The sequence below is a fragment of the Calonectris borealis genome, chromosome 1, assembly GCF_964195595.1.
Source record: "Calonectris borealis chromosome 1, bCalBor7.hap1.2, whole genome shotgun sequence".
Taxonomy (NCBI): Eukaryota; Metazoa; Chordata; class Aves; order Procellariiformes; family Procellariidae; genus Calonectris; species Calonectris borealis.
In genome coordinates this window covers 87358325-87383999 of record NC_134312.1, presented here as the reverse complement: position 1 = coordinate 87383999, position 25675 = coordinate 87358325, and the positions used below count along the sequence as shown (strand labels likewise).

Sequence of the window (25675 nt, the reverse complement as noted above, 5' to 3'; positions counted from 1 at the left end):
AGCCCTCATTTTATCTACCTTACCTAATCTTAGAGATGATCCAAAAACTCTACTGCCATCTACTCTCTCTTCCCTTGAGGACCTTTTGTGAGAAGTGTTTTTCTGTGGAGCTTCACCTGCCTTGGCTGTGCAGTCTGGGTCCAATGCTCAGCAGACAGCCCTGCAAAACACTGCCTCTCAGCAGGCTGCTCACCCCTCCTGCCACCCCCCCGGACCCCCGCCTCCCCTCACCGGAGGAGGACGTGCAACAGCCAGCCAGGCAAATGCTGCAAGAGATGGTGGGACACGGGAACCCCCACTGTGGTTACACCGAGGTTGCACGTAGGACTGGGGGCAAGGCGAGAAGATGCTCTGGGATGCCCTGGTATGGCAGAGGAGACCAGGCGCTGGGAGAGGAAGCTCCACAAGTCATGAGCCACGTTTGGCTTCGTTTCCAATCCCTCAGCCTCAGCATCGATGATGCTCCAGGTTAAGAACAAGGCAGCCCACGCAGCACCAGTGCTACACATGGCCCGTCGAGGGCCAGTGGCCCTGAGAACAGGGATCTTGCCACTGTCCCATCTGCCCATCCCATCTGGCATGCCCAAGGGATGGGAGTGTCCCATGGGAGGCCCCCATTGATGTGGGCTTGGGGGTCCGGTGGAGGACACACCCTGCCTCAAGCCGCACGGCACCCGCGGCAGCACAGGGAGAGCCCACACCCGGTGAAGCTGTAGAAAAGGAAACTGTCCCATTTAATGACCCCTCGCCCCCGTAACACAGACGCGAGCGCACCGACGATGTGCGGCAAAGCAAAGTGCACGGTGAGCGGGACTCGGCCCCCGCCCCGGAGGAGGCGGGGGGGCTTGGGGTGCCCGGCGTGGCATCGGGATCAGCCGGGCGCCCGGCCAGCAGCAAGGACGGAGAAAGCCCCGGGCTCGGTCCAGTTGGCACCAGTGTCAGGTCCAGTTTGCAGGGAGGTACGGCTCTCGTTGGGCTCCGTGTGGCGCAGGGAGGGCGGGGGCAGGTCAAGCGTACCAGGATGGAGGCCGAAGGAGGTGGGTCTGGGGGGGCCTGGGGACAGGTCCTGGAGAATGCCCCTGTGGCAGGTTTGGAGCCTCCCTGCCCGAACCGCAGTTTAACCAAAGCGGGGGAAGGGAATAGAGAAGGGGCTGGAGGCTGAGCGGCCCGGGCGAGGGCCTTCAGGTCTATCTAGCTATTCCCATTTGCAAGATATCTGGTGGCAGGGGGGTGCGGGATCTGCCAAGCACCCCAAAACAGGAGTGAGCCTGGGCGACAGACGTTTACCAGCGGCTCCACGTCCCTGACAGTCTCTCCCAGGCCAGGAAGGGGGTCCGAGGGAGCGGGGCCTCCCCTCATTATCTGATGGAAGCGTCGCTGGGGGGGTCGCGGTCGGACTCCTCGCTCTCCTCGTTCGGGGCTGACTCGCTGTTGGAGGCCGGGGTGAAGGCAGGAGACTTTCTGCGGAGAAGAGTAAAGGGCAGTGGTCACAGCACCGCTCAGGGGGAGGGAAAGGACCCAATTCGGTGGGGGCAGGGGGCACCAGAGCAAGAAGGAGAGAAGCTGAACTGCCCCCTGTCACTCCCCTGGGGCATGTGTGGGTCCGCAGGAATCCTTGGGTGCTGGGGAGGGTGTCCCAGAGAACACCAGCCGAGAGGTCCAGAGCATGAAGAAGGGCTGGGGGAGATGCCGGAGGAGCCTGCCCAGAGCACGACCCTGCCACGGCATGTGAGGCGAGGGGTCAGTGAAAGCCCACCACAGAGGTCCCCAGCCTGGAGCCACCCCGGCTCCACATGCCTGTGGGGACCTATACGATGACCCTGCACAACGGCAGCTCCTCTCTCCATTGGGGGTGTCCAGCTTCACCTGTCAAAACTGACTCCTGTGTGCAGCCCACCTTTTGCAGGGGTGGCACCACGACCTGTGTGGAGGCTGGTCACCAGGAGTCCAACAGCCTCTGGGAACTGCCCTCTCTCCATGCCACACCAGGGCAGGGCAGGAGTACTACCCCGTGCTTCAGCTCCCACTCACCACTGCCCTGGCTCCAGTCCGTGCCTAGAGCACGGGTATCCCGGCCCTCCCGCTGAAGCTCACCTGTCCCCAGACTGGGTGATGAGCCGCCGGCAAGTCTCCATCTGCACGTCCAAGCCTCGCTTCATGCTGCACATTTCCATGTACTCGTGCAAGTGCCGGTTCATGTCGTTCTTGGCTGTGGCCAGCTCCAGCTGCACAAGGGAAACGGTGCAGAGATGAGCCCGGGGCACGGTGTGGTGCAGGGCAGGGGGCATGGCCAGACCCAAGGCTGTCGCCCCTCATTACCAACTACCTGCTCCAGCATGGTGTCTCCCTCCCCCAGGGACCCACTGCCCCATTTCACCCCTTCTGTGCCATGTCCTCCCCACTTCCTCCTCCTCCTCTTCCCACCTCTATTTGGTCGATGGTTTCCTGGTACTCCTTCTCACGGCTCTTGAACAGCGACTCTGTGTCCTTGATCACTTTCTCCAGGCTGTCGTCCTGCTGCTGGGGAGAGCAGACGGCATGTTTAGAGGCAGGGAGACGTCCAACACGAGGAACCAAAGGCAAGAGAGAGAGAAATCAGAGAAAGAACTGGCAGCACTGGGAAAAGAGGAAGAAACATAAGCGGTCTAGTATAAATAAGGCACGAGTCAGTCCTGCCAAACGGGGTAGAGAGACCCAGGAGTTGCCACACTGGGCAGTGAGGATGTCAGCCCAGAACAAGCCCAGCAATGCACAGAAGCTTTGGAGAGCACAGACCGTCCCCAAGTGCGACACATCCCCAGGGGACTGCCGAGGGCTGAAGATGCGGGATGGCGAGGGCTTTGGCCAGACATTGAGGCCTCTGTTTGGGCAGTGTTGCTGCACAGCGGGCAGGTGGGCTGGAGAGCCCAAGCAAGGGACCACCAGAGACAGACCACAGAGGAGGTCTTCTCTTCTGGGAGGATTGTGGCTCTCCCTACGCATGTGGGCCGTGCCTTCAGCACATTTTTCAGGCTACAGGTCCCCGGTCTGTCTAACAAGGAGACCTCCACGAGGATGCGGTAACGTATTCACGTAGAGAAGACTGGTTGTAGAGGGGAAGCATCTGTACAGGCCTGCAAGGGATGAAGGGGCTGAAGTCTAGTCTTTGAGGGAGCATCTTCCCAGTCTCAGGCAGGACTGAGTGTCCCAACCCAGGGCTGGATCCCCGAGGGGACCTGACACCACCGTTACCTCCCCCTGCACCTCTGCAGCTGCAATGGCGTATCCGGAGAAGTCCTCCCAGAGGAGCAGCGTTTCTTCTGTCTCCTCCCACGTGAGGCTGTCACAGTCATCCTCAAAGTCATATTCCCTCCTGGGGGCAAGGAGACAGCACGTCAGCACCCAGCAGGAAAACCCCAGCAGGCAGGGCAGGCAGGGGGTCCCATCAGTGCCAAAAGCCTTCACAGGCAGGGCTGCAGTTCTTGGGGGGTCTGGCCAGGGTGAGCTCAAGTGTGCCCAAACCTAACAGTTGATGGGGAAGGGGCTGGCTTTATGGTCAGGAGCCCCAGCAAATTCAGGCAGGGACTCCCAAAAGGCGGGAAGGGGGCAAGAGGAGGGGAGCTGGACCAGCTCCCACCCACGGCATGGGTGGGCTCAGGTCTCCCAGGGGGTCAGTCCCACTGCGCCGCAGAGCACAGGGTGCATGTACCCCACGGCAGCACCTCCCACCTCACCCTCCCCCAGGAAGGGGAGCCGCAGCCCACCCCTGCCCTCGCTATCCCAGGCGCCGGCGGGGAGCCTGGTGCCGGAGCCTCGCCCGACGCCGGCAGCAGAGGTGCGGAGCAGCCGCGCTCACAGCTGGTTCAGCATCCTCTGCATTTCCTCATTGATACTCATGGCCGTGGTCTCGTCCTCCTCTTCCTCTTCAGGTTTTCGGGAGGCATCGCTTTCCGACAGCGAGGTGTCTTCGTCGCTGACCTGCTTGCGCTCCCGCTTCCGCCCCACCGAGGCTGGGACCTTAACGGGAGACAAGTGCAGAGACTACAGAAACGAGGCCGGGTCCGAGGTTGGGAGCAGGTAGTTGGGAGGAGATGGAGGGGAAAGGAATGGTGGAAGGACAGAAAGGCGGGGAAAGACAGAAAGAAAGAAAGAAAGAAAGGAAGGAAGAAAAGCGAGAGAGAAAGAGAGAGACGGGCTCGTTATGATCAGGTTAAAGATGGTGCAATGGATAAAACATGGTTTTGGCATTTTCTAAAATTAAAACTAAGCAACTAAAGATGGAATCTATGAATCTGATGAGAAAAAACAATGTGGTTTTACTGCAGAAAAACTCAAATCACCCATCACCCCAGTCCAGAGATAAGAAAACACAGCAACAGAAACAGGAAAAAAGAGACAGAGTCTGAAAAAGGTGAAATATGTCAATATTTACAGTCCGACCTTATTTACAGAAAGTTTAAAATTTGTACACTTTCCCAACTGAATGGAACTAACCAGTTGCTTCTGTAGGGACAAAGAGAGCGAGACAGAAAAGCAGCAACATCCAGAAAGAGAAAAGAGACAGAGAAGAGAGACAGAGAGAAGATGACGGAGAGGGGAAGGGGAAGGAGAGAGATGGAATTAGAGACAGACACTCAAGCAACTCGTCTCCCTCCTGCAGCCGCTCCCCTACCACTGCGGGGTCCCCGGGCCCAACACAACAGGTCAGCGAGAGGTTGAGGGGCCTCTCAATGCCCAAAGCAACATCTGGAGCTTTCTACCTCCTTCTCTGTGCCCTTTGGCCTGGTCCTCCCGAGAGAGACAGAGAGCAAGGGACTGCAAGGAGTGAGGGTGAGGGTGACCAAGCGTCTCCCCTAACAGGGGGCTAGTGGTGTGTCTTCTACCTCCTTCGGGAACTCTCCTCCCCAGAGCCGGCGGCCGGAGCCTGGAGCAGCAGCAGGCGCTTCTCACCTGAAACATCTTGATCATGTCCTCGCAGTTCCGCTGCTGCGCCACGTCACACAGCTTGGCAGTGATGTCGATGCGCCGGCAGATGTCCATGTCCACCTTCATGGCCTTCTCCTGGATCTTGGTGTCCAGCTCCGTGATGTTCTGAACCCACAGCGCCGCAGGAGGGGGACAAAGGAGGTGGATTAGGCAAGGCAAACGGCAATCAGAGCCCCCACATTTCCCCCTGTGCTTGCAGGACTGCGTCCGCATTCCCACTTTGCTGACTGCACCCTGGACCAACCCTGCCAGACCACCTCTGGGCTGGACATGCCCCATCAAGGAACTGCTTTTCCACGCAGCCCCACCGCTCGGGTAGGACATTGCTGCTGGGTCGGAGAGGGGTTAGGGACTCACATTGCTCATCAGTCCCTTGAAGACAACAAGCTCTGCCTTGAGCTGCTCCACCTTCATGGCCAGCTCCTCCTGGCAGGCTTCAGCCTCCTGGGCTTCCTGCCCCAGGCAGAGGGAGACGTGCAAATCAGCGTCAGCGCAGGGCAGCTGGGGTGCACGGGGAGGGGGGGGACAGCGATGCTCACCTCCTGCAGCTCAGTCACCCTGTCTTGAAGCTGGACACGCACCGTGTACTCCTCTTCCCATCTAGGGAGACAAACGCACTAGTCAGATCCCACCGGCCTCGCCTCGCCGGCTGCCGGAGAGGAGGGAGCGGCAGCTGCTCACCCCAAAGCTATCCGAGAGGGGGTGATGATGGCCCTGGGGTGGGAAGGAGAACGTGCCCAGGAATGCACCGCCGCTTGTTTCCAGACGACGGCAGCTGCCAAACGCCCATCAGCCCCCAACCGGCCACAAACCCTGCCCCACCATGCTCTCCACTGTCCCCCGGCTGCCTGCTCCGCGACGGGGGAAGCTGGGGACACCAACCGCAGGCTCCCTGCGGCAGCTGCGCTGCACGCCCTGCCACCCTGGGGCTGGCCCACAGCCCGACGCAGCCCACCGGCCTCTCCATCCACCCCCGAGCCCCTTGGCCTTGGGTCACATTAGGTTCAGCTCCAACACTCCATAACAGGCTTGCAGATATTGCAGAGTTGCCCCTCTCTGCATCATATTTGTGATCGTGTTTGTGTGCCTGCAGCGTTGCAGTTCAGGCTGTCCAGAAGCGTAAAACCCAACCTAATACCAAACCACGTTACGGCGTGAGTGGCCATGATGTGCGTCAACAGGAGGGGCTGCTCTTCTGCCTGTGCCAACGCAGAGGGCTGCCCTGCGCCAGGCCACGCTACCCGGGCAGGGGCACAAGTCTCCTTGGCTGTTCTGCCGCATAACAGGTTGGATTAAAGAACGTTGTTTCATCCTACAAGGAAGCAGGATGGATTGTCCCAATTCATGCCAAGTTGGCCCGTGGGTACTGTATCAGGCTCTGCAGCTTTGCAAAAGGCTGAGCTGCAAGGTGCCCGGCCTTGCTATACAAAGACACATCGCCTAGCAATTATTGTATTATATTTCGCTGCATGAGATCATCATCTTGGGCCACGCTGCGGTGTTGGCCCACTGCACGGTCTGTTGGGAGGCCACCAGGCTGTACTGCTCTTTGCTAAATGACTATCCCATAGAGCAGAGGGGTTGGCACGCGCTGCGGTGCAGCACGGGGCAGGGCTGCTGCATTCTTACCCGGCTCCTGGCTCTTCTGGGAGAGCCAGATTTCTCTGAGAAAGTGGGATTTCTCTGGGAAAGCAACCTGAGCTGGGCCCTGTCTGGTGTTGCGATCTCCGGTTTCCACTTAATGCTTGCAAGCACCGACACAGGCACTGCGACCCTGCACAAGAACGTGAAAAATCTCTTCTCTCGCTTACTCACACCAAGTTTGAAAAATAAATCCTAAAGTCTAGGAGACCAGAAAGCACATGAAAAGCCCTCACACTTGTTATCTCGGGGTATCAGAACAATCTGACGACGTGGGAGAGTCCTGGCTTATTAATTTCTAAGTTCTTAATGCTGGCAATACTTCTCCTTACTCAAACAAGGAGAAAGCGTGCAGTCCTCGTGTTGGTGTTGGCTCCATCCCGCAGCTACAGAAAGGGAGTCAAAAGGAGTTCCCATCTCTTTAGGGGAAGAGGGAGATGAAGAGAGAGGGAAGGAATAAGTTAAAAGGTAGAATTGCCCTTATATGGGAACCGCTCAAACAAGGCCTCCCTCCCCGGGGAGAAAAACGCCTTCCACCATACGAAAAAATTTTCAGCATCTTTCACAGCATGGCGCTTCCTCTCTTTTTCGGTCTCCGCCTCCCTCCGGGTCTCTATATAGCCCGGACTTACTGGGGAAGTAAAGCATAGCTGCAAATCCTCGGAAGCATTCATTTCACGCCAATGCTATGGAAGATGAGGACAGATGAGATAAACGCCGATTTAAAGGCAGGAGGCAACAGTGATTCGCCCCGCAAGCGACGAATCTGCACGCCCATCCGTTACGAATCTCTCTCCCTCTCACCTCCTGCCTGGCTCCTTCTTCCCTGCTCCCTCCTGCAATGCACCACTCCTAATAATAACCTGCCTGCAGCACTGCACCCGCAGCCCAGCACGCCGGCGGCCGCTGCCAGGTCGCTGCCAGCTGGAAGCAAGGCTGCCCCACACAACCCCACGGCCGCCAGCGCACGCCAAGGGGAGATGTGCGTCCTTCCTGCACCGCCGCAAGGCAGCAACCTGCCCAAAGGCTGAAATACAGGAGAAGGCAGAGAGCGAGGGCAGGAGGGCCCCAGCAGCAGACAGACCCGGCCATCTCCTTGCCGGCTACAGGCCAGCCCTCCCAAAGCTGGGGACGTTACGAGATGCAGTGCTGTCCCTACAGCCCCCCTCAAGGTGTATCCCCTCAAGAAGTTTGCTTAGTGAAATAAACCATCCCCTACATCTTTAAAAATCCTGTTCGCTGGAAAAGGCACTGGGGTGCCTTACCCTATACCGCACGGTTAGTGCAGACCGGTGCTGTGGGGCTGCTCGGGGCTTGAAGCTGCACGTTTCCCTCTCTTGCCAATGTTTGAGCTATGTTTGAGCTTCACCTTAGTAGTGAATGCCCTGCAGTCTGGCGCACCTCCTTGGAGGGCAATTACAACAACAAAAGACCTTCTTGCAGCCTTTTAATGTATTAAGGAGGCTTACAAGAAAGATGGAGAGAGACTTTTTACCAGGGCCTGTAGTGACAGGACAAGGGGCAACAGTTTTAAACTGAAAGAGGATAGATTTAGATTAGATAGAAGGAAGAATTTTTTGACGATGAGGGTGGTGAGACACTGGAGCAGGTTGCCCAGAGAAGTTGTGGATGCCCCATCCTTGGAAGTGTTCAAGGTCAGGGCTTTGAGCAACCTGATCTAGTGAAACCCCATGGCAGGGGGTTGGATTAGGTGATTCTTAAGGGTCCCTTCCAACCCAAACCATTCTGTGACTCTAATACACCGTGCCATAACACTACTCGCCACATCTCCAGTGTGTCCTTGCAGCATCCAAGATAAAAACTACTTGGGAATACAGATGTAGCAGACAGCACAAACCTGATGAGACTCTCGGATCCCCAGCGCTTGGCGGGTCTGTATGACACTCGCAGGCACCCTTTGCCCCTCTACAGGCCACCTAGCCTCAGTCTGCTCCTCCCAAGTGTGGCTCCTGTGAGCCTCTCTCCGGCTGCTGCATCTCTTCTCGTCCCTCCTTATTGCCCCCGCACCCCTTCTAGATCCCAGACGTGAATTTCAGGCCCTGCATATCCAGAGAGAAGTTCCTCCTGCTGCACCGCTCCGAGTGCCGTGGGGTGCACGGTGGCAACGCTGCCCTAAAGAAAGCACAAACTCAAGCACCCAAGCCATGGGTCAGAGAACGGGGAAGTCCTGTGGTAACACGGTCTCTTCCCTCTGCCCCCAGGCAGGTGGCAAAGGGATGACACCAGCCACATTGTCCCCACGGCAGATCAGAGCCCACCACGGCAGGGAGGTCTCTGCTCCCGGGGGATGTCGGTGTCAGCCCTCAGCATGGGGAAGGGTGTGGAAATGGGATCCTCCTGTCCCATTCCTCTGTTTGGGACCTGGCTGCACCCGTCAGAAAGTTCCCAGGGCTGGAAAGGGTCTGGGGGTGGGGTCTGCTTTCCCCCAGCTCCTGGTAACACAGTCCAAAAATAGATCCCACCAACAACATTGGCCCGCAGCAGCTCGTGGTGCCCCCCCGCCTGCCCCCAGCGTCCCCGCTCCCTCCGTCACCCCCCCTGCAGCCTTCCCCAAAACCTGCTTGCCAGAGCGGGACAACCCTGAAAAGCTCTCCTTTCTCCCAAAGTTTCAGCAGCACCGGCAAACCTAACTTGGTCGCCTCTGGCTGACCCACTTGGAGCAGGTGAGGCTCGAGCCCTCCAGGCCAAAAAGGTGGGTCCAGCTCCCCGCTATCTGATCTGAAATCGCAAAGCAAAGAGAGCTGCCCACCCCTGGAGGAGCCCGACCCCTGGCTTAATAATAAAAGGCCTTAGGTACATGCAGCAATCGGTGAGAAAGAAGAGATGCCAACTCTTCCTTTCCATGTGCCTTGCTCACTGCCTTCGAAGCATCTGACAGGCAAGTCTGCTCAGCCAAAGCCTTATAAAGCCAAAAACATAAGGTGTCATCTTGGATCCCCAGCCTTGATCTTGGCACCAGAGCCCGTGGCTGTGAAGCACAGGTCAGCGGCGCGGCTCCCGTGGGTACAGCAGACCGTTTTGCTCCTTTGGGTACGTAATCAGTTACTTTCTAATTGCTTCTAAAGCATCATAAAGTGACTTTTCTTCTGAAAAAAAAAACAACAAACCTCAGTTGCTCGGGTGGTGTCACTGGTCAGTGATAGCCTCGCCCGGCCCCACCGCTCTGCTCCGTGCCCTGACCCAGCGACGCCAGCCCTTGCCTGATCTCATCCTACGTGCGGATCTGAGAGCAGCCTCAGAAACTGGCTTGAAACAAAAGCACCGCCGGCGTGGTGCGAGAGCGGCGGCCACCCCACACGGGAAAGAAGAACCGGCCAAGAGATTAGCTCTGCATTCTGCTTCGCCCTTCTCTGAGGCACATGCCAAGCTATTTTGGGTTGGGAGGAAAGCCCCGGAGGAGTGGGGTGCTCCCGCACAGCTCGCTGCTGCTGAGGCGCCGGCTGGGAGAGCACCGGGGAGCGAAAGGGCCCGGGGGAGCCAGCTGCCCTGCCGAGGGGCTTCTCGGCACTTTCCTACATATCCAGAGAGCCCTCCTCCTCCCAGCAGCCTTTTCCAACCCAAACCTGCTCACTGCTGCACGTTCACCTTCCTCACCTACTTTCCAGCTGCTCCTCCTTCCCGAGAGTTTCCAGATCCCCTCCCCTTTAAAATGCCAGCTCCTGGAGTCATGTTATTTCTTCCCCGCTTGGAAAGGCATTTCTAGTCCCTCAGGCCGGGTTGGTAAGACAGAAAAATGCTCAGCGAGCATCCCGAGGGGGTTCAAACACCAGGAGGCAAGCGAGGAGACCCAGGTGTAGACGAATGCCTCCAGGGGTCCATGTTTTTGCCTTACAACCCCACCTCACGCTGCCTGGAGCCTGCACTCCCGGGAAGTCAGGCCAGGGGTGCCTCTCCCCCCTGCCTGCTTCTTCCGCACCGGCGCCCATCGGGTAGCCCTGCAGCCTTCCCGGCGATGGTTTCGGTCCCTCGAGGGACGCAGCTCGGGCCCCCCCGCTCCCGCGGCCCCTTCTCACCTGCGCTTGTACTCGTCGCGCTCCCTCTTCACCTTGGCCAGCACGTTGTAGAGGGCCCGGATTTCTGGGGTGATGGTGTCGATCTGCACGCCCACCCCGTCCGGGTGCACCCAGGAGACCCCCGGTCCCTGCACCAGGGTGGTCTCCGGCCCCGGGCCCAGCCGCCGGGCTTGCGAGAAGGACCAGATGGTGCCGGGCATGAAGCGGGAGGCAGCCGGGAAGGGAGGAGGCGGCTGGGCGGGGGCGCCGGGGCGGCAGCCAGGGGAACCCAGCGCCCGGGCCGGTCCCAGCCCCAGCCCCAGCCCCAGCCCCAGGGTGCGGATGGGGCCGACGAAGCCGGTCTGCACCGCCTGGTCGCGGCGCGGGGGTCCGCGGCCCCGGCCCCCCTCCTCTAGCGCCTGCTGCAGCTGCTTCTCCAGCTGCCGGTTGCGCCGCTCCAGTTCGTGGACCTTGGCCAGGAAGCAGCGGAACCGCAGGTTCAGCGTCTTCAGGACGCTGATGTTGGAGCCCAGGTCGTTGCGGAGGGCCATGGCGGCGGGCGGCGCGGGGAAGGGGCCGGCGGGCGGCGGGGCGGCCAGGTCCCCCCCCAGGGGCTCGGCGGGGCGCGGGGCGGGCGGCGGCGGCGGCAGCTCGGGGCCCGGCAGCCCCTGCTGCTCCTGCGGCAGGAGGAAGAGGTTGGGGCCGAAGAGCGGGTTCATGGCGGCGGCGGGACAGGGAGCGGGGCGCGGGGGGGAGCCGAGGCCGCCGGCGCCAATCAGGGGCCCGGCGGGGGCGGGATGCGCCGGGGGGCTGCTCCCGGCCGGCCCCGGCGGCGGGGGTGCGGCTTCCGCTGCGGCGGGGATGCGGCGGCAGCGGCGGCGGGGCCGGAGAGCCGCTCCCCCGCCCGGCCCCGCGCCCCGCCGGCCGGCCCCGGGCGGAGCGAGCGGAGGAGGGGACGAGGCGGAAACCTCCCTTTCCTCGCCCGGCCCGGCCCGGCCCGGCCCCCCGGCCTCGCCCCAGCGGGGCGGGGGGGCGGCGCGGCTTCCCCGCGCTCCGCTCCGGCGGGTTTCGGGGCTCCCCAGGGCAAAGGGATGGGGCGCGGGCGGGACTCCGGCTGCAGCCCCCGGCGGGCGCGGTCCGGCCTCCGCGCTGGCAGCCCCGGCAGCAGCGGGGAGGGGCCCCTCTCCAGCACCGCAAGCTGAAGTCCCGCTGGGCACCGATTCCCGTCATCGACCGAGCACCAACGCAGGGTGTCTGTGCGCTCTTTTTTTTAATTATTATTATTTTTTGCATAGCCTTTAGTGCTTTCCCCAGCGCCGCCCCCCTTAAACACGGCATAACGTCCCCTCTGCACCCCAAAAGCCCCCCCCCCGTTATCCTCACTTGAGGTCCCCCTCCAAAGGCAGCCCTGCCCCTGCTCCATCAGCAGTCCGCCTACAGAGAGCTGCCACCAGACAATGGCGAGCCAGAGGGCAGAGGAGGTTGTGTGGAGGCAGCCAGCCTCTCAAATATCGTGCGTGGCTTGCGACTGGCCTTCTCCTTCACTGTTCACAAAGCGGCCTCGGGTCTTATTTCCTACCTCCTATTTTAGCCTTCTTTAGGTCTTTTCCTACAGTCTCTTCCCCCCGCCCTGACTCCGACCTCAACCCCAGGGCAATGCTGCCAAAAGCACTGGCATGGTCCCTTACCCCGTTATACGGTGGGAGGACACTGCGCACAGATCGATCAATACAGAAACATTTATGGATGTGGACACCTGTGTTACCTTGCACACAGACAGTGTGCTCACGGCCCCGTTCCCCCAGGACTTCCACTGTGCAACTGAGCGTGGCACTTGCGCAAACCGGGCCCCGAGATCTCAGCTGAGCCGTCAGCAAGGGATGAGCGAGCAACGGGATTGAGTTAAAGGAGATGCCCGGCGCTGCACTACATGGAACTTCATGGTAGGAGGTGGGCGGGCTCCAGCTGGGTGGTGTGCTGCAGCCCTTCCCTTGCGATCTGGCTCAGTCCACACTTTCAGAAACTTCCCAGACCCGCTGAGGATGGCCAGCTTCGCCAGTCTTGACTGGGAGTCTGCCTATTGCATTTTCCCTGCTGCTTCTCCTCCAGGCCTACAGGGTTCCTCCATCCGTCCATTACTCTTCTGCCTTCCTCGCCCAGAAGCAGACCGAATCAAATTTGTTCCCCTCTGCTGCCTTGCTATGTCCTGCATGTTTTGCCTTGTGACCTGCCTGTCTCCCCTGCCCCACCCATGACTCTGGGCTCCCCACAGCAGCCCCCATTTGCATTTATAACACCTCTCCCGTCAGTAACCTGGCTGCATCCTCCCTGGCACACGCGTGACTGCTAGAAGTCATAATTGGACTTCAGTCCCGCCTGTATGAAGTGAGCTTTCCTTCTCCTTCTGTCGCCTCCTTTTTAACGTTTACCCTCTTCTCAAATGGCTGTTCCCTTGCTCTGCCTTTGACCAGAGAGCCTAAGCCATGGCAAGCAGTGCTTTTGGGAGAGGAAGGGAGGAGGGCTTTCCTCATGGATGGGCGCAGGAGATCCCGGTCTTCCAAAAACCCTTGCTGCAACAGCAGCCGGTAGGGAGCCACACACCCAGCAGCAATACTAGCAAATAAGCAGCCAGGGTAAAGGGAAGAACAGATGGACAAGAGGGATCCCAGTCAAGGAGCTTGTTTTGAAGCTACAGCTCCAGCTCGGAGACCTCTCAGCACACACCCTGGAAACCATCACTGACTCCCTCTTGCCTGCTGCCGCGTCCCTTCACCCACTCCCCCCACGCTGCTGCAGCCTGCCTGCATGCACAGCAACCCACGTTTTCTGCCAGCATCCTCCCCGCCTCGTATACCCCTTAATTTACTCCCCATAGGTAAAACTAGCTGCCAGCCTGTTTGCAATCCCCTCCGGTCGCACCCAGGCGAGCAGGGTCGGGCACAGCAGGGTGATCCGCTGCTGCATGCAGCCAGCGAGGAGCGCAGGCAAGAGCAACACCACAAACCGTGGAGCAAGCGCTTTCCTAAGCTCTGCTTGGCCTGCTTCTGTCCTGCTGGGGAAACGTGGCAAGCGGAGCTGATTAATGAAATGCCAGTGGAGGAAGGCATCGCCATCCATCAGGAAAAGCTTTTTCACCAGGAGGCCAGCGCAGCACTAGAGCAGGTGGTGGAATCTCCATCCTTGGTGGTTCTCAGGGCTCAGCTACGCAAAGCCACAGTGACGTGACCTAGTGCTGGGACAGTCCTGCTTACAGCCCGGGGCTGGGCTACAGACCTCCAGCGCCTCTTTCCACCAACACTCCTGCTGTCTCCTGGAAAGGACAGGGCAGTGTGGAGCCTCCTTTTTTTCCTGGCTTCCCTTGCTCGGCATACTTGCTGGGATAAAGTATTCCTCCTGACACAGAAGATAGCTGGGGCAAAGGGCCAACCTCTTCTAGTTACTCCTGAGGAAGCCCAGAGCCTAGAGATAATCCTGCTACCCAGGGGACCACAACGCTCCTCCCTGGGCCTCAACCTCACCCCAGCACCACAGCTCTTCCTCCTCATCTTCCCTTCTCGGTTCACCAAAACCCCGGCACTTCTCCAAACCCACCAAGAGCTCCTGCCCCAATCTTATTAGCTCAGGCTCAGCAGTGGCACTGCTGGACCCCTCCTGCTGACACGCAGAGCTGCTCACTACACCTCACTGCAGCTCTTAAAATTGTACCTGTAGCCAACATAAAAATAGACACTTATTCACAAACATGCTGGTATTTATCTTACTTCCACAGATTTTAAGGCCGAGAAAGAAGCACCGCGTTTTCTGACCCTGTGCAAAACACATGGTGCAAATTTCCATAGCTCAAGTCAGGTACTTGCGTGGGACTGTGTCTCTAGTTGCTGACAGCATGGTAAAAAGAGATTGAGCCTCTACCATTACCCGTCATAGGCAAATCAAGGTGGATTCCCCAGGTGGCTAACCACCTATTAAAATCACATGCCTTGCCTTGCCTTGCCTCTCATTTGAATTTGCCTAGCTTTAACATCCATTGCCATTTTGAGATGCTCTCCCTCTCCCAGATCACAGAACCTCTTACTAGCTAACGCATCCTCCTTGCAAAGGTGCTTCATAGGTGAAACCTGTTCAAATTAGCTCCACTGCATTCCTCGAGGCTCTTTTTTTAAGGCATAGGTCACATTAGCATGCGTATACCCCACCTCCCTGCTCTCCTTCCCTCTGAGTACCCCAGCGGTACCTTCTCCCTTGCACCACACTGCTGGAACATCTCAGTGTAAATTCTCCAAGTCTTCCAACTTCCAGGATGCTTCACTAAAACTGACCCCTAAAATTGCTTCTATCCACCACCAGAGGCAGGTGCTGCAATGAACACACAACTTTTGGGCTCCTTGCTGCCTAGCAAAGCCGGCAGCCCAGAGTTAGCTGCCTAGATTTGGGTGCGAATGGGGAGAAATTGGCACAGAGGAGCAGCTGCCAACAGAAGCTGGGCGATCACCACACTAACCAACGCACAGAAATGTCCCTGTCTAACAGCAAAGGAGGGAAGGGATTTTCTTTTCAAAAATCCCAAACAACAGTCCAGGAGGGAGTTTTGTAGCCAGGTCTTGCACGTGAAGGCAGTTCTAGGTGCTACAGCCAAGAGCCAGGGACCTAACTGACCCTACTCTTCTCAGCAATTCCCCATTGACTACAGCAGGCAGGTAGGACTTGCAGACCTCCTCTTCGGGGGCTCTCCACATCCTCCCTAGCAGGGATGGACAGCTTGGGGGAGCAAAACCTACTGATGCGAGCTTGACATTTGTGGCTTCAGCCCCTATAGAAGTGTATAAATCTATGGGGTTATGTGCAGCAGAGCGTGTGCTCGAGGATCTAAATTTTATACCCAAGTCCCTGAAACGTGCAGTGCAGGATTTCAGTCCCTTCCTCTGGATACAGCCTGACACGAGACAACGCAACCGCAGGCTGTCTGCCCGGCGCAGATCAGACATTACAGTGTATGACATCACTGGAATTAGTGACCGGCCCGCATTGCTACTGGAGTCTTTTCTCTTTCCATTACGCACTATTGTCCCCAGAAGTCTTTCCTTCCTCTGCCACGCCGAGGGTGCAGCAGCGCAGCGCCCTACCTCTCCCTCCTGGTTTGCAGAGGTGAGCTGGCAGCACTCCAGAGCCTGGCAGGCAGGAGCTGCCAGCTGGCCCTCTTAATCGTACCCTGGTAAGGCTTCTCTGATAGACTCATTCCTGTAATAGAGTTGCACGTGGCAACTTTTTAAATTTATGAGCATTTTTACTCCTCAGATCTGCTTTCAACCCTTGCTTTGCCTCACTTCTTGCTTTGCTCTGCCTCAGCTCTTGCAAGCCAAGTTATCAGCAGCTTTCAGATGCGTTAAAAGAAGGTACTGAAAGCTGCTCCGGTAGTCACATTTTCCAAAAATCTCAGCTTTCAGGAAACAAAAGATTCCCAGAGTAAGAAGGCAGCTGCAAACACAAGTCTAGTGTGACCAGCAGCCTCGTACCAGAATGCAGAGGCAAGCCACCAACATTTGTCCCCCGCTGCTACATCCCCAGTACTGCCTCCGATGGAAGTATTTCAGGTCACGCTCAACATTGTCTCTCTGCGCAGCGATAACTGCAATGGCTGAAATAAAGAGCAGAAGGGGAGTGAACCACCAAGGAGAGCAGAAAGTTTCCTCTGTCTCTCCCCACCTGTAATGAAAAGTTTTCAGGCAAGCAAAGCAAGCGGAACGATGCTCAGTAAGAGAGAAAAGTTTTATTGACATGGTTAAAGCAGCATCTATTCCCACTTGTCAGAGGGAACCAGACAGATACATTGGGATCCCAACCAAGAACTTTCTATCCCTGCTGCTGGGGTTATCAAGATAAACTAATTATCAAGCCGGGACTATATGCTAGTATACGAACCTCAATAGGCGGCAGCAGCGAAGCGGGACAGGTCAGCATCACTGACAGGCTCACGGCTTTCCAGAGGTAAAAGCCCTTCTGGATATGTCACCCTATAGCTGGAAGATTGCGATATGGCTCCCGTTTTGAGATTTCTGCGAAAATCCCGTATTTCATCACTCCTGGGGAAATCTGCTAGAACTGGAAAAGAAATAAGGCTGGAGGAGCAGAGGCAGGGCTCAGCCTACCTGGAAGCTGCTGTTGCCACAAGCAATGCAAGCCTTGTGCAGCAAGGACCCAGCTGAGGGAAATGAGGTGCTGGGGAGAGCTCAGGACTCACCTTGGGAGCACTACGGGGCAGGCACAGCAGTGGGACCACCTCCCAGGGACGCAAGAGCCGCTAAGCTGGGTCAGACCAATGGTCCGTCTAAGCCCAGGAATCAGTCTCCAGCACAGGATGAGGACAGAGGGGTTTGTGGCCAGGGCAAGCGAGCAGCCACACAACGCTCTTCCAGCCTCTAGCAGTCCACAGCTCGGGGATCTTCTGAGCCAGTTGTGTTTACCAGCCTTTACAAAAAACATTTTTCCCTCGTGCACACGGCTGGGTTTTCAACCTGTGTAAGCTTCTAGCATCCACCGTACCCTGCAGGAAGGAGTTTCACAGCTACCTACACCTTTGGTGCGTTTGATGGGTCCTAGGGTTTTTTTGTTTTGTTTATTGGAAGACAGCTAGCAGTTGTTCCCTGTCCATCTTCTCCATGTCGCTCAAAATTTTACATGTTGTTATATCACTGCTTTCCCCCAGCCTCTTTTCCAAGCTTAAAGAGGCCGTGACTCTAGCTGTTTGTCTCACAGAAACCATTCTGTAAATTTGGATGTACTTGTCCTCCTCCGAACGTTTCCCAGTTTTTCAATCCTTACTCAGATGGAGGACATTAGAAACGCAATTTTGAAGAAGTGCATGCACTGTCATTTTATACAGGGAGATGATAATATTCTCCATTTTGCTATCTAATAATTGCTTTCCTAATAGTACCTAGCATTTATCTAGTTTTTCTGAAAGACCCCGGAAAACTTCCCTCAGGTCCTGTATGTCAGACAATACAGAGACCTCACGACACAGAGTGAGACGGACGCACGCAGAGGCTCCTCCCTACCCTAATTCACCAGGAAGTGTGGGGAAAAAGTAATTTTCAACTATAAGGATATTTGGTTAATAGCTATTCAACACAAAAAGACAAAGTCAAAAACCCCCAAAACCAGAGTTATAATAAATTAAACACACAAATACATAAGCCCAAAAAAGCAGAAGATAACAGGCTGTAACAAAGACCAGGACTCCTGAGACACTGACAGATTGAACCATTACAGGAACCACTCGAGCACAACCTTGAAGAGCTTCAGCCAGAAACTTCACAACTGACAAGAAAGCAAAATTACCGTAGGCTTTATGGGAAAGAGCAAATTCATTATAGGATGTTTGAGGGGAATTGTGGGACTGCGTGAAGTTTATCATGCAATGTTTTGAGGATTATGGGAGCAAAACTCACTACGGGATGTTAAGGGGAGGGACTGAAGGAGGGGAAAGGAAGGCATCAAGCTAGATCAGGGAGAAGTGAGCACGGGAAATGGAGAGGAGGAATAAATAGAAGGGGCCAGTCACATGGAGACTGGCTGCTGGTCAGTCTGCTTGTCTGGCTGAGCCCTGCACCTGATTACCGCCATCTGTCCCAGCCTCACATTAAACTAATCCTAGCCATTTTCTCTGCATGCATGCGCATTTGTGATCTGCTAGCAAACTGCAAGCTGGACTAGCCCGTAAGTAGGATAAGAGGTCTGAGAGCCAGATACAGACAGACTGCAAGTCTGAGGACCAGCTACCAGAGACCCATGAAAGCGCGCGCACACGATCCACTAGCACGCTCCGGGCTTGATGGGCCAGCGAGTAAGAACAGGATGTTTTGCACGTGCCGTTTGTGTTTTCCTGGGAACCCACCACAGCACTTTTCTCCAGTTTCTGCTAATCAGTCTGCGTCTGGTCGCACCTCTAGTGTGTGTGTGTGCATGTGTCTGAGGGAGTGTCTGGAGTTCCTGCTCAGCCTCACTACTTGCTGAACCTGGTGACATGGGAAAGCAGCAGCCTCACACGTAGCAGATCAGGACAGAAACGATTCCCTAGATCCTACAGCCCACTGCATTCAGCTGTCCTTAACACGAGACACTGGAATAGCACATCAAGTTCTCCCACGAACCCAAAGCTTGGTGAGGAAAATAAATCAAGGCAAAGCCTCATGTGAGCTGAGCTAGCAAGACAAATACAGAAACAAGTTATGCCTCAGGTCTGTTACACATCCAACTCCACACACACTGCGGTGGAAGAGAAGCCAGAGAGCACTCTTGGTAGAAAGCTTATTAATAAGTTGTCTCTGGAAAAAGATTTATTCATCAGAGAGTAGACCCAAAGAAGAGAATATCTACTCACACTGACAAGTGAAAGGGACCTGGGACGATGTTGAAATAGAAACAGCCCAGACCACTGCTTGTTATGTCTCGAGGAGAAGCAACCACATCTAGGTGAACAAAAAGGCAGAAAGAAAGAACATGCTTGTACAGCTCCAGGACCAGCAGCAATCCCTGCTGCAGTCTGGGAGGCCGAGAACCAAGAGGCTGCTGGAGACCAGCGCAAGAGTAAAACGAGGACAATCACAACAGTGAACTGGACCAGCACGCAGCGACGACAGGGAACTAGGGACCAGCAGAGGACCACTGGCCTAGGAGCTCCAGCCCTGCCCTGATGAAGCACTCTGCTGACAGGCACCACAGAATACAACCTTCATCCAGGCAGCTAGGATTTCAGCTCCCACTGCTTCTTCACAAACATCCACGTTGCAGAGCGTAAGAACAGACACCAGAAATGCCAGAGCATCAGAGAGGAGCAGAAGGGGTTTCTGTTGCAGAGGAGTAAGGGGACACTGCAGAATTCCGTGTTCAAGGGAAAAGGACAAGACTTAAGCAAGAGCATAAAACTTTTAATGGGTCAGTGCATCAGTCCTTGATGCAGAGGGAAAGGAGCAAACGGGGCTATAGCTGTCCCAGGCGCTCGGTGCTGCAGACATTATCTGCACAGAGCAGGAAAAACAAGGTGGTAGGCACGTAGCTGCAGCAGCCTCTGCCCTTTGCTCTCCAAGGAGGGGGCCAACACCTGGAAATGCAGTTCCTCTCACTGTCCAGTCGATTTCACTCTATGCTTCTTCCTGGTAGGGGCTTGAGGACGCATCATTTTGGGAGAAGGCCGGCCAGCCTTCAAGGGTCTCCTCTGTCTCTGCAATGAATGTTTCTTCTTCAAAGCAGGCTGTGGTGGCTTCTGCTCTTTGTCAACTTTTGATCCCTCAAGTTTCTTCTTTTTTGGCTGGGGCTCCATGATGGTATCAGGAACAGCGGATGGAGTTGCTGCTTCCACAGCAGATTCTTCATCTGAAACAAGAGAGAAAAGTGCTGTAAGAAGAACCCGCATGGCTTCTGCAGGGGAAGCAGTCTGTGAGAGCAGGCCCAGGCAGCTCAGCTGAGCTCCAGCGCTAGGTTACCTTTTTGCGCCTGAGGGATAGCATTAGAGAATTTCTTGAACTTGGCAATGAAGAACCCATCCATATTGTGCGTGTGGGGATAGAAACGCCGCGTAGACTTGAGGGAGGGGTGGAAGCGACGGTCCTTGAACCTGGAGAAGTAAGTGGGGTGAGAAGTGATAGAATGCCTCTGCTCAAACCTGGTCACCAAGGAACAGTCACCTGTGCAGCTTGTGACCTGGCACACACCTAGTGAAGCCTTCCTTGCCAAAGTCCAGGCCTGTGGCCACCAAACGAACGTTGCGTTTCTTCAGGGCATAATCCACAACCCACTCGTTCTCCTCCACCTGCCAGAGACTAAGCATTAGGATCCAAAGCTCAGCAGTCCCCCGAGTAGGAGATGACCACAGCAGAGCGTGGAAGGGACTTACCATGATGGAGCAAGTGCAGTAGACAATGTAGCCCCCTGTCTCCGAGGCAGCATTGACTGAATCTATAGCACTAAGAATCAGCTCCTTCTGCAGGTGAGCGCAGCGCAGGATGTCTTTCTCATCCTGAAAGAGAAAGATAGGTTAGGATGCCAGAGGCACAGGGAAACACCCCAGGCCTCTATTATGGATGCAGGGATGACAGGAGAGCAAAGCACATATGATATAGAAGATTCTGGGGTCTTCTGCAGAATTAACCTCAAAAAACCTAGCTCTAGTACAACACGCAGGATAGAAAAGAGAAGGAAAAATCAGTGTCCCTATTGCAGGCATCTCTCAAGAACAAAGCTGCCCCAAAGTCCTTCCTCTCATGACTCATACTTGAGTCCCCATCTTGCGTCCCCACTGGTCACTCACCTTGTTGGTTTTGACAGCAGGATCCTTGGAAATGACACCTGTTCCGCTACAAGGAGCATCAAGCAAGACACGATCAAACCCTCCAAGCACCTGCAGGCAGATGTACATTTGGAATTACGCTCACAGGTGGGGACTCAGAACGAGACCAAGACTAGGAGGGGAACCAGAAGACTGGGAAGGCAGGAAAGATCCTTCACTCCGCCCTGTCCACCTTCTTGTCTCCATATTAAATAACACACACGCTCCCCAGCAGCTCTGCTCATCCTGTGACAAGTGGCTTTGGAGAACACAGCTTTACTAAAGGGACAGCGCAGCAGCTCTAGGTAAGCATGGTAAGGATACCCCAAAGCAGGCAGGAACATACCTTGGGGAACTGGCGTCCATCGCAGTTACTCACTACGGCATTGGTGACTCCCAGCCGATGCAAGTTCCCTACCACGCTACGTAGCCGCTCGGCGTTGCTGTCATTGGCCAAGATCATACCTGTGTTCTTCATAAGCTGAGCTGCCGGAGGGCAAAACACATCAGCAAGGGCCTGAAAACCTCTGCGCTTTTGCCCATAGAGACAGCCACCCCCGCTCCTTTCCCCAAGTTCAGTTCCCCTCTGTTCCCCCTTTCTGTACAGACCACTGGAAACTCATCATTTCACAGAGCAATCCCTCCCGAGCCTCCCACCCACGGCTCCAGGGCGGTACCTATGTAGCTGGTCTTGCCTCCTGGGGCACAGCACATATCCAGGATGCGTTCGTTCTCCTGTGGAGCCAGAGCCATGACAGGGAGGAGACTGGAGGCTCCTTGCAGCATGTAGTGCCCAGCCAGATACTCCGGGGTGGCACCTGGGCAGGGAAGGCAGAACAAAAAAAGATGACATGTGAAAGAAATGGAGCCAAGAGCGGATCAACTCAGCGCTACGACAGGAAGGGTGATCTCACCGATGGGCACTGTGGAATCATAAATAACAAGTCCTGTTTTTGACCACTTCCCCAAGGGGTCGAGATTCACGCCACGGTTGATTAGAGCCTGCAAGACAAGGAGATGGGACTGAGACACCGCCCTGCGTGACAGGCAGCACAGGAGACATCCACAGGTTCCTGCTCACCTGCGCCAGGTCCCGTCGCCGCGTCTTGAGTGTGTTGGTGCGAATGGTCACAGGGCGAGGAACCTCATTGGCTTCCAGGAAGTTTATCAGCTGGATGAAAGAAGGGACAGAGAACAGAGATAAAAATGAAAACCCGGGGAAGCAGCCAAATCCGGGGAGGCAGCCAAATCCTCGTCGGTCAGCAAAGATACGGGCAGGGCAGGATCCTACCTCAGGGAGTGGGAAGATGTCCATGAGCTTCATGAGCAAGAAGTCACTATAGGAATAGTAGGCAGCCATGTCCCGGCGCAACAATGCGAGGTACTCCTGTCGCGTGCGTCCTTCCTCCCGCTTCACCACAAAGTCCTGCAGCACCTCCATGTTGCCCTTGATGCGTTGGTGAATGATGTGCAGGTCAGGCGGCTCAGCAGGTAGAAAGACCATTAAGGAATCATAAACAGCCAAGAAACTCGCACACAGGCTCTTTACAAGCACCATCGGTCATGCAGGACTCCTGCATCACAACAGCACCCGCACCAGAAAGGCCGTGTTGGAATACGCTTTCATCAGAGCTCAGCAGAAAGGGGATTCAAAGGATGGAACTGGACAAAAAAGTTCACGAGGCAGGAATTACAAGGTATTTAAAAGAATTTGGGTAGTTACTTTAGATAGACAGAAAAAAATAGGAAAGACAGCAAAAAAAAGTCTTTTAATACTGAAAACGTTACCTGTAGCAGAACGGAGATTAGAAGTTCCCCAAGGGCAACTAAGGGGTACCGAAGAGAATGAGAAGAGGCAGGAGTAAATTGTATTGGGGGTAGGAAATGAAAATCACCAAAGCCCAAGAGCAAGCACTTTGGATGCTGGAATTGCTGTCATCAGAGGCTCTAGGAACGGGTTAGACAAACACCTGCCAGGAAAATCAGGGTGCAGAGGAATGAACTACGTGATAAGACATCCACATGCATTTAGAACTAGAAAGGAAATTGGGGCAGGCTCCAAGCTCTGTTACAGGGAGTAACAGATTTCCTAACTGTGCTGTACCGAAGCGCAGCATTGTATACTGTCTATTAGGGCAGCTCATCTAAAAATACCTTGTCATGCACAAAATGCTTTTACTAAGCAATACTCATGATAAAGTCCAAATGAAGCTCTTTGGTTGTATCCAGCTGCTGCACACATATGGCTTATGGACGTCACAAATAAAAAGGATATTCTCTCTCTCAATCTGCTCATTAGTTGGCAGTTTAAATTGTTCATCTATATCCAGGTTGAGCTGCAGATCCGGGCTCTCTTCCTCCTTCTGCCCCGTTTTCTGCCTGCTTGCCTCCTCTACCTCCTCCTCTGCCGCCTCCTCCTCCTCCTCTTCACTGTCATCTTCACTGAGGCCTGCCCTGAGGACAAAGAACAGGACGGATGTTTTACAAAAGAACAGAATCACACAGGCACTTCACAACTACCATTTCTTAGATGGCAGAGAGGACAGAAGAATGAACGCCACAGGCTCCTCATCTAACCAGGAAAGACTCTGCAGACTGGCGATGTTCTCAAATCCTCACCTGTCAGATTTCTGCTTCAGGGCAGCTTTTTCAATGGGCAGCAACTAAACAGAGACAGAAGATTAATGAAACAATATCCCCAGGTGCCCCCTTACTTCCCACCATCTGTGAAATTTATCTGCTCTGTTTAAAAAGCACAACAAACAAAAGCACTGAATGTTATGCTGGGATCAGCTGCTAAGCTTGAAATTGTTCTTGTGAAGGGAAGAAGATGAAAGCTCTCTGCCACTTCACCATCCACCCTCCAGTAAAGTCACCCTTTTTCCCCAGGCCCGATGGGTCCTTTCAGACAGCAAAATCAAGTATTTCTTGTGTAATTAAGGGGAAAAAGCTCCTACCTCTTCTTCCTCTGATGATGAAGCACCATAATCATCTACCATCTCCTCGCTGCTCCCATCCTCCTCCTCCATCTCCCAGCTGCCCTCTTCCACCTCACCATCGCTGGATAACTCCACATTGTTTCCTTTAGATGAGACTTTCTTGGCTTTGGCCGGAGCCAGCCATTTTGAATTGCCATCACTGAAGCCAGACCGGCCGCGAGGAGTTTGTCCTGCTGCCTTTACGGCATGTTTCTCCTTCTGTGGGGACACCTGCTCTTTAACTACAGGCAGAAAAAGCGGTTAAAAGTTAGGCATTATTCTCAAAAGCAGCTGCCCTGTTTTTTCAGTTGTTATACAAAACAGGCCTTCATCCTGAGCTGTCTGTCCAAGAGAAGGGACTGCTTGCTCTCCACATCAGTTTTCTCAATCGTAACCAAGGGCATATTCTCACCTCTCCCCCAATGAAACTTCAAAGAGATCTAACTAGAGAGATCTAATCTTACCAAAGAAAAACACAGCTACAAAATTCTTATGGTATTTGCTCTCACATATTACCGTACCCTCCTTCCCAAATCTTTGCCTATCCTTCCTTCTTCCTACTGTGACAGCTTCCTAGGCGACGCAGGACATAGCGCAGCGAGCTTAAAAGCCTCCGCCACCCCACCTGCCTGCGATAACCTCGCTGTGAAGGGAGGATAAGTCAGAAGTGCTTTAACAGGCGGAAGAGAGACCTTTTACCGGCTTGTTCTTTAGACAGCGCTGCCGCCTGGCTCGGCAGGGACCAGAAATCAGGAAAAATTCCTTTAAAATAATGACGTTCCCGCTGTCCCATGCCATAAAATAGAGGCCGGAGCCGGGCGGTGGGGGGGGGGCGCCCCGGGGGGCAGCAGGACAGGCCGGCTGCCGGCCCCCCGCCCCGCCCGGCGCTCACCTGCCGTCTCCCGCCCTTCTCCTCCGAGCGGCCTCCTCCCCGCCGAGGCGCTGCCCGCTCCCAGTCGCCTCTTCGCAGCCCTGGATCGGGAGGGGAAGCGGCGGTCAGACCCGGCCCGGCCGTCCCCGCGACCCCCGTCCCGCCGGGCCGGGCCGGGCCGGGCCGGGCCAGGCCGCCCTTACCTCCTCCGCCCGTGACTGGAGAGCTTCTTCCTGCCGGTCTCCGGCTCTGAGGAAAGACACGCCGCGGTCAAGCAGCTGGCACCGGGCACCGCGAGGCGGCACCGGGCCGGACCAGGCCGGACTTACCTGGCGGCAGGAAGCGGGCCAGCTCCACCTCCGCGCCCCGCTGCTTGCGGGCCTTGCGCCCGGGGCCGCGCTTCTCCTTCCTGCTGGGGTCCAGCTTCCGCCCCATAGCGCCCCGGCACCCGGCCCGCCGCCGCACGTGCAGACCTCCCCACCGCCCCGCGCCGGCGCATGCGCCCGGCCTCGGCTCCGCCCCCGTCCTCACCCATTGGCTGGTGCCGCCGTTCTCCTACTCGCTCAGTGGCTCGGCCGGCAACGTCAGAGGCCCGGCCTGCTGCGGGGCCTCGGCCCGGTGAGGCGTTTCCGGCCGCCGGAGGCCGCCGAGGGGCCTGGGTCTGTCCGCGGCTCCCGGGGAGGGCGGGCGGGCAGCAGCTCGTCGAGGGAAGCCGAGGGGTCGCTGCCCCAAGCGACGGCCGGGCCTCTGGCTTCCCCCGAGGGGAGGCTGCAGCCCCGGGCGCCCCCCCTCCAGGCCCTCGCTTCCATCCGCTGGCAGCTAGAGGCAGGCGGGCGCCAGGCAGCGCGCAGCTCCGTCCTCCCGAAGGCCTCGGGCCTCAGCA

The 25675-nt window shown here is 56.1% G+C and overlaps 2 protein-coding genes across 8 annotated transcripts; both read right to left on the bottom strand.

The window, feature by feature from the left end:
* Positions 1–705: 705 nt before the first annotated feature.
* On the bottom strand, positions 706–11455 carry IFFO1 (intermediate filament family orphan 1). Of its 4 annotated transcripts, none has more exons than XM_075165383.1 (9): positions 10641–11455; positions 5505–5565; positions 5323–5418; positions 4930–5070; positions 3836–4020; positions 3232–3352; positions 2425–2520; positions 2095–2225; positions 706–1461 (listed from the first exon to the last, which is right to left on the bottom strand). In XM_075165383.1, exons 1-9 carry the CDS (start codon positions 11336–11338, stop codon positions 1359–1361), a joined length of 1632 nt encoding a protein of 543 aa, XP_075021484.1. In that variant the 5' UTR covers positions 11339–11455; the 3' UTR covers positions 706–1358. The 4 variants fall into 4 exon arrangements, with proteins under 4 accessions (XP_075021484.1, XP_075021457.1, XP_075021467.1 ...); XM_075165356.1 differs by having other exon boundaries at positions 2425–2517; positions 10641–11433; XM_075165366.1 differs by having other exon boundaries at positions 3836–3996; positions 10641–11433.
* An 8075-nt stretch (positions 11456–19530) lies between these two features.
* NOP2 (NOP2 nucleolar protein) lies at positions 19531–25287 on the bottom strand. 4 transcript variants are annotated; one of them, XM_075165316.1, is made up of 16 exons: positions 25122–25287; positions 24996–25041; positions 24814–24893; positions 23901–24163; positions 23563–23606; positions 23219–23397; positions 22235–22434; positions 22025–22114; positions 21858–21945; positions 21621–21761; positions 21290–21429; positions 20926–21015; positions 20512–20634; positions 20330–20427; positions 20102–20232; positions 19531–19991 (listed from the first exon to the last, which is right to left on the bottom strand). In XM_075165316.1, the coding sequence occupies exons 1-16, from the start codon at positions 25225–25227 to the stop codon at positions 19738–19740; spliced, it is 2073 nt and encodes a 690-aa protein (XP_075021417.1). In that variant the 5' UTR covers positions 25228–25287; the 3' UTR covers positions 19531–19737. The 4 variants fall into 4 exon arrangements, with proteins under 4 accessions (XP_075021417.1, XP_075021428.1, XP_075021445.1 ...); XM_075165327.1 differs by having other exon boundaries at positions 21639–21761; positions 25122–25279; XM_075165344.1 differs by lacking the exon at positions 20330–20427 and having other exon boundaries at positions 25122–25279.
* Between the last annotated feature and the right edge of the window lie 388 nt (positions 25288–25675).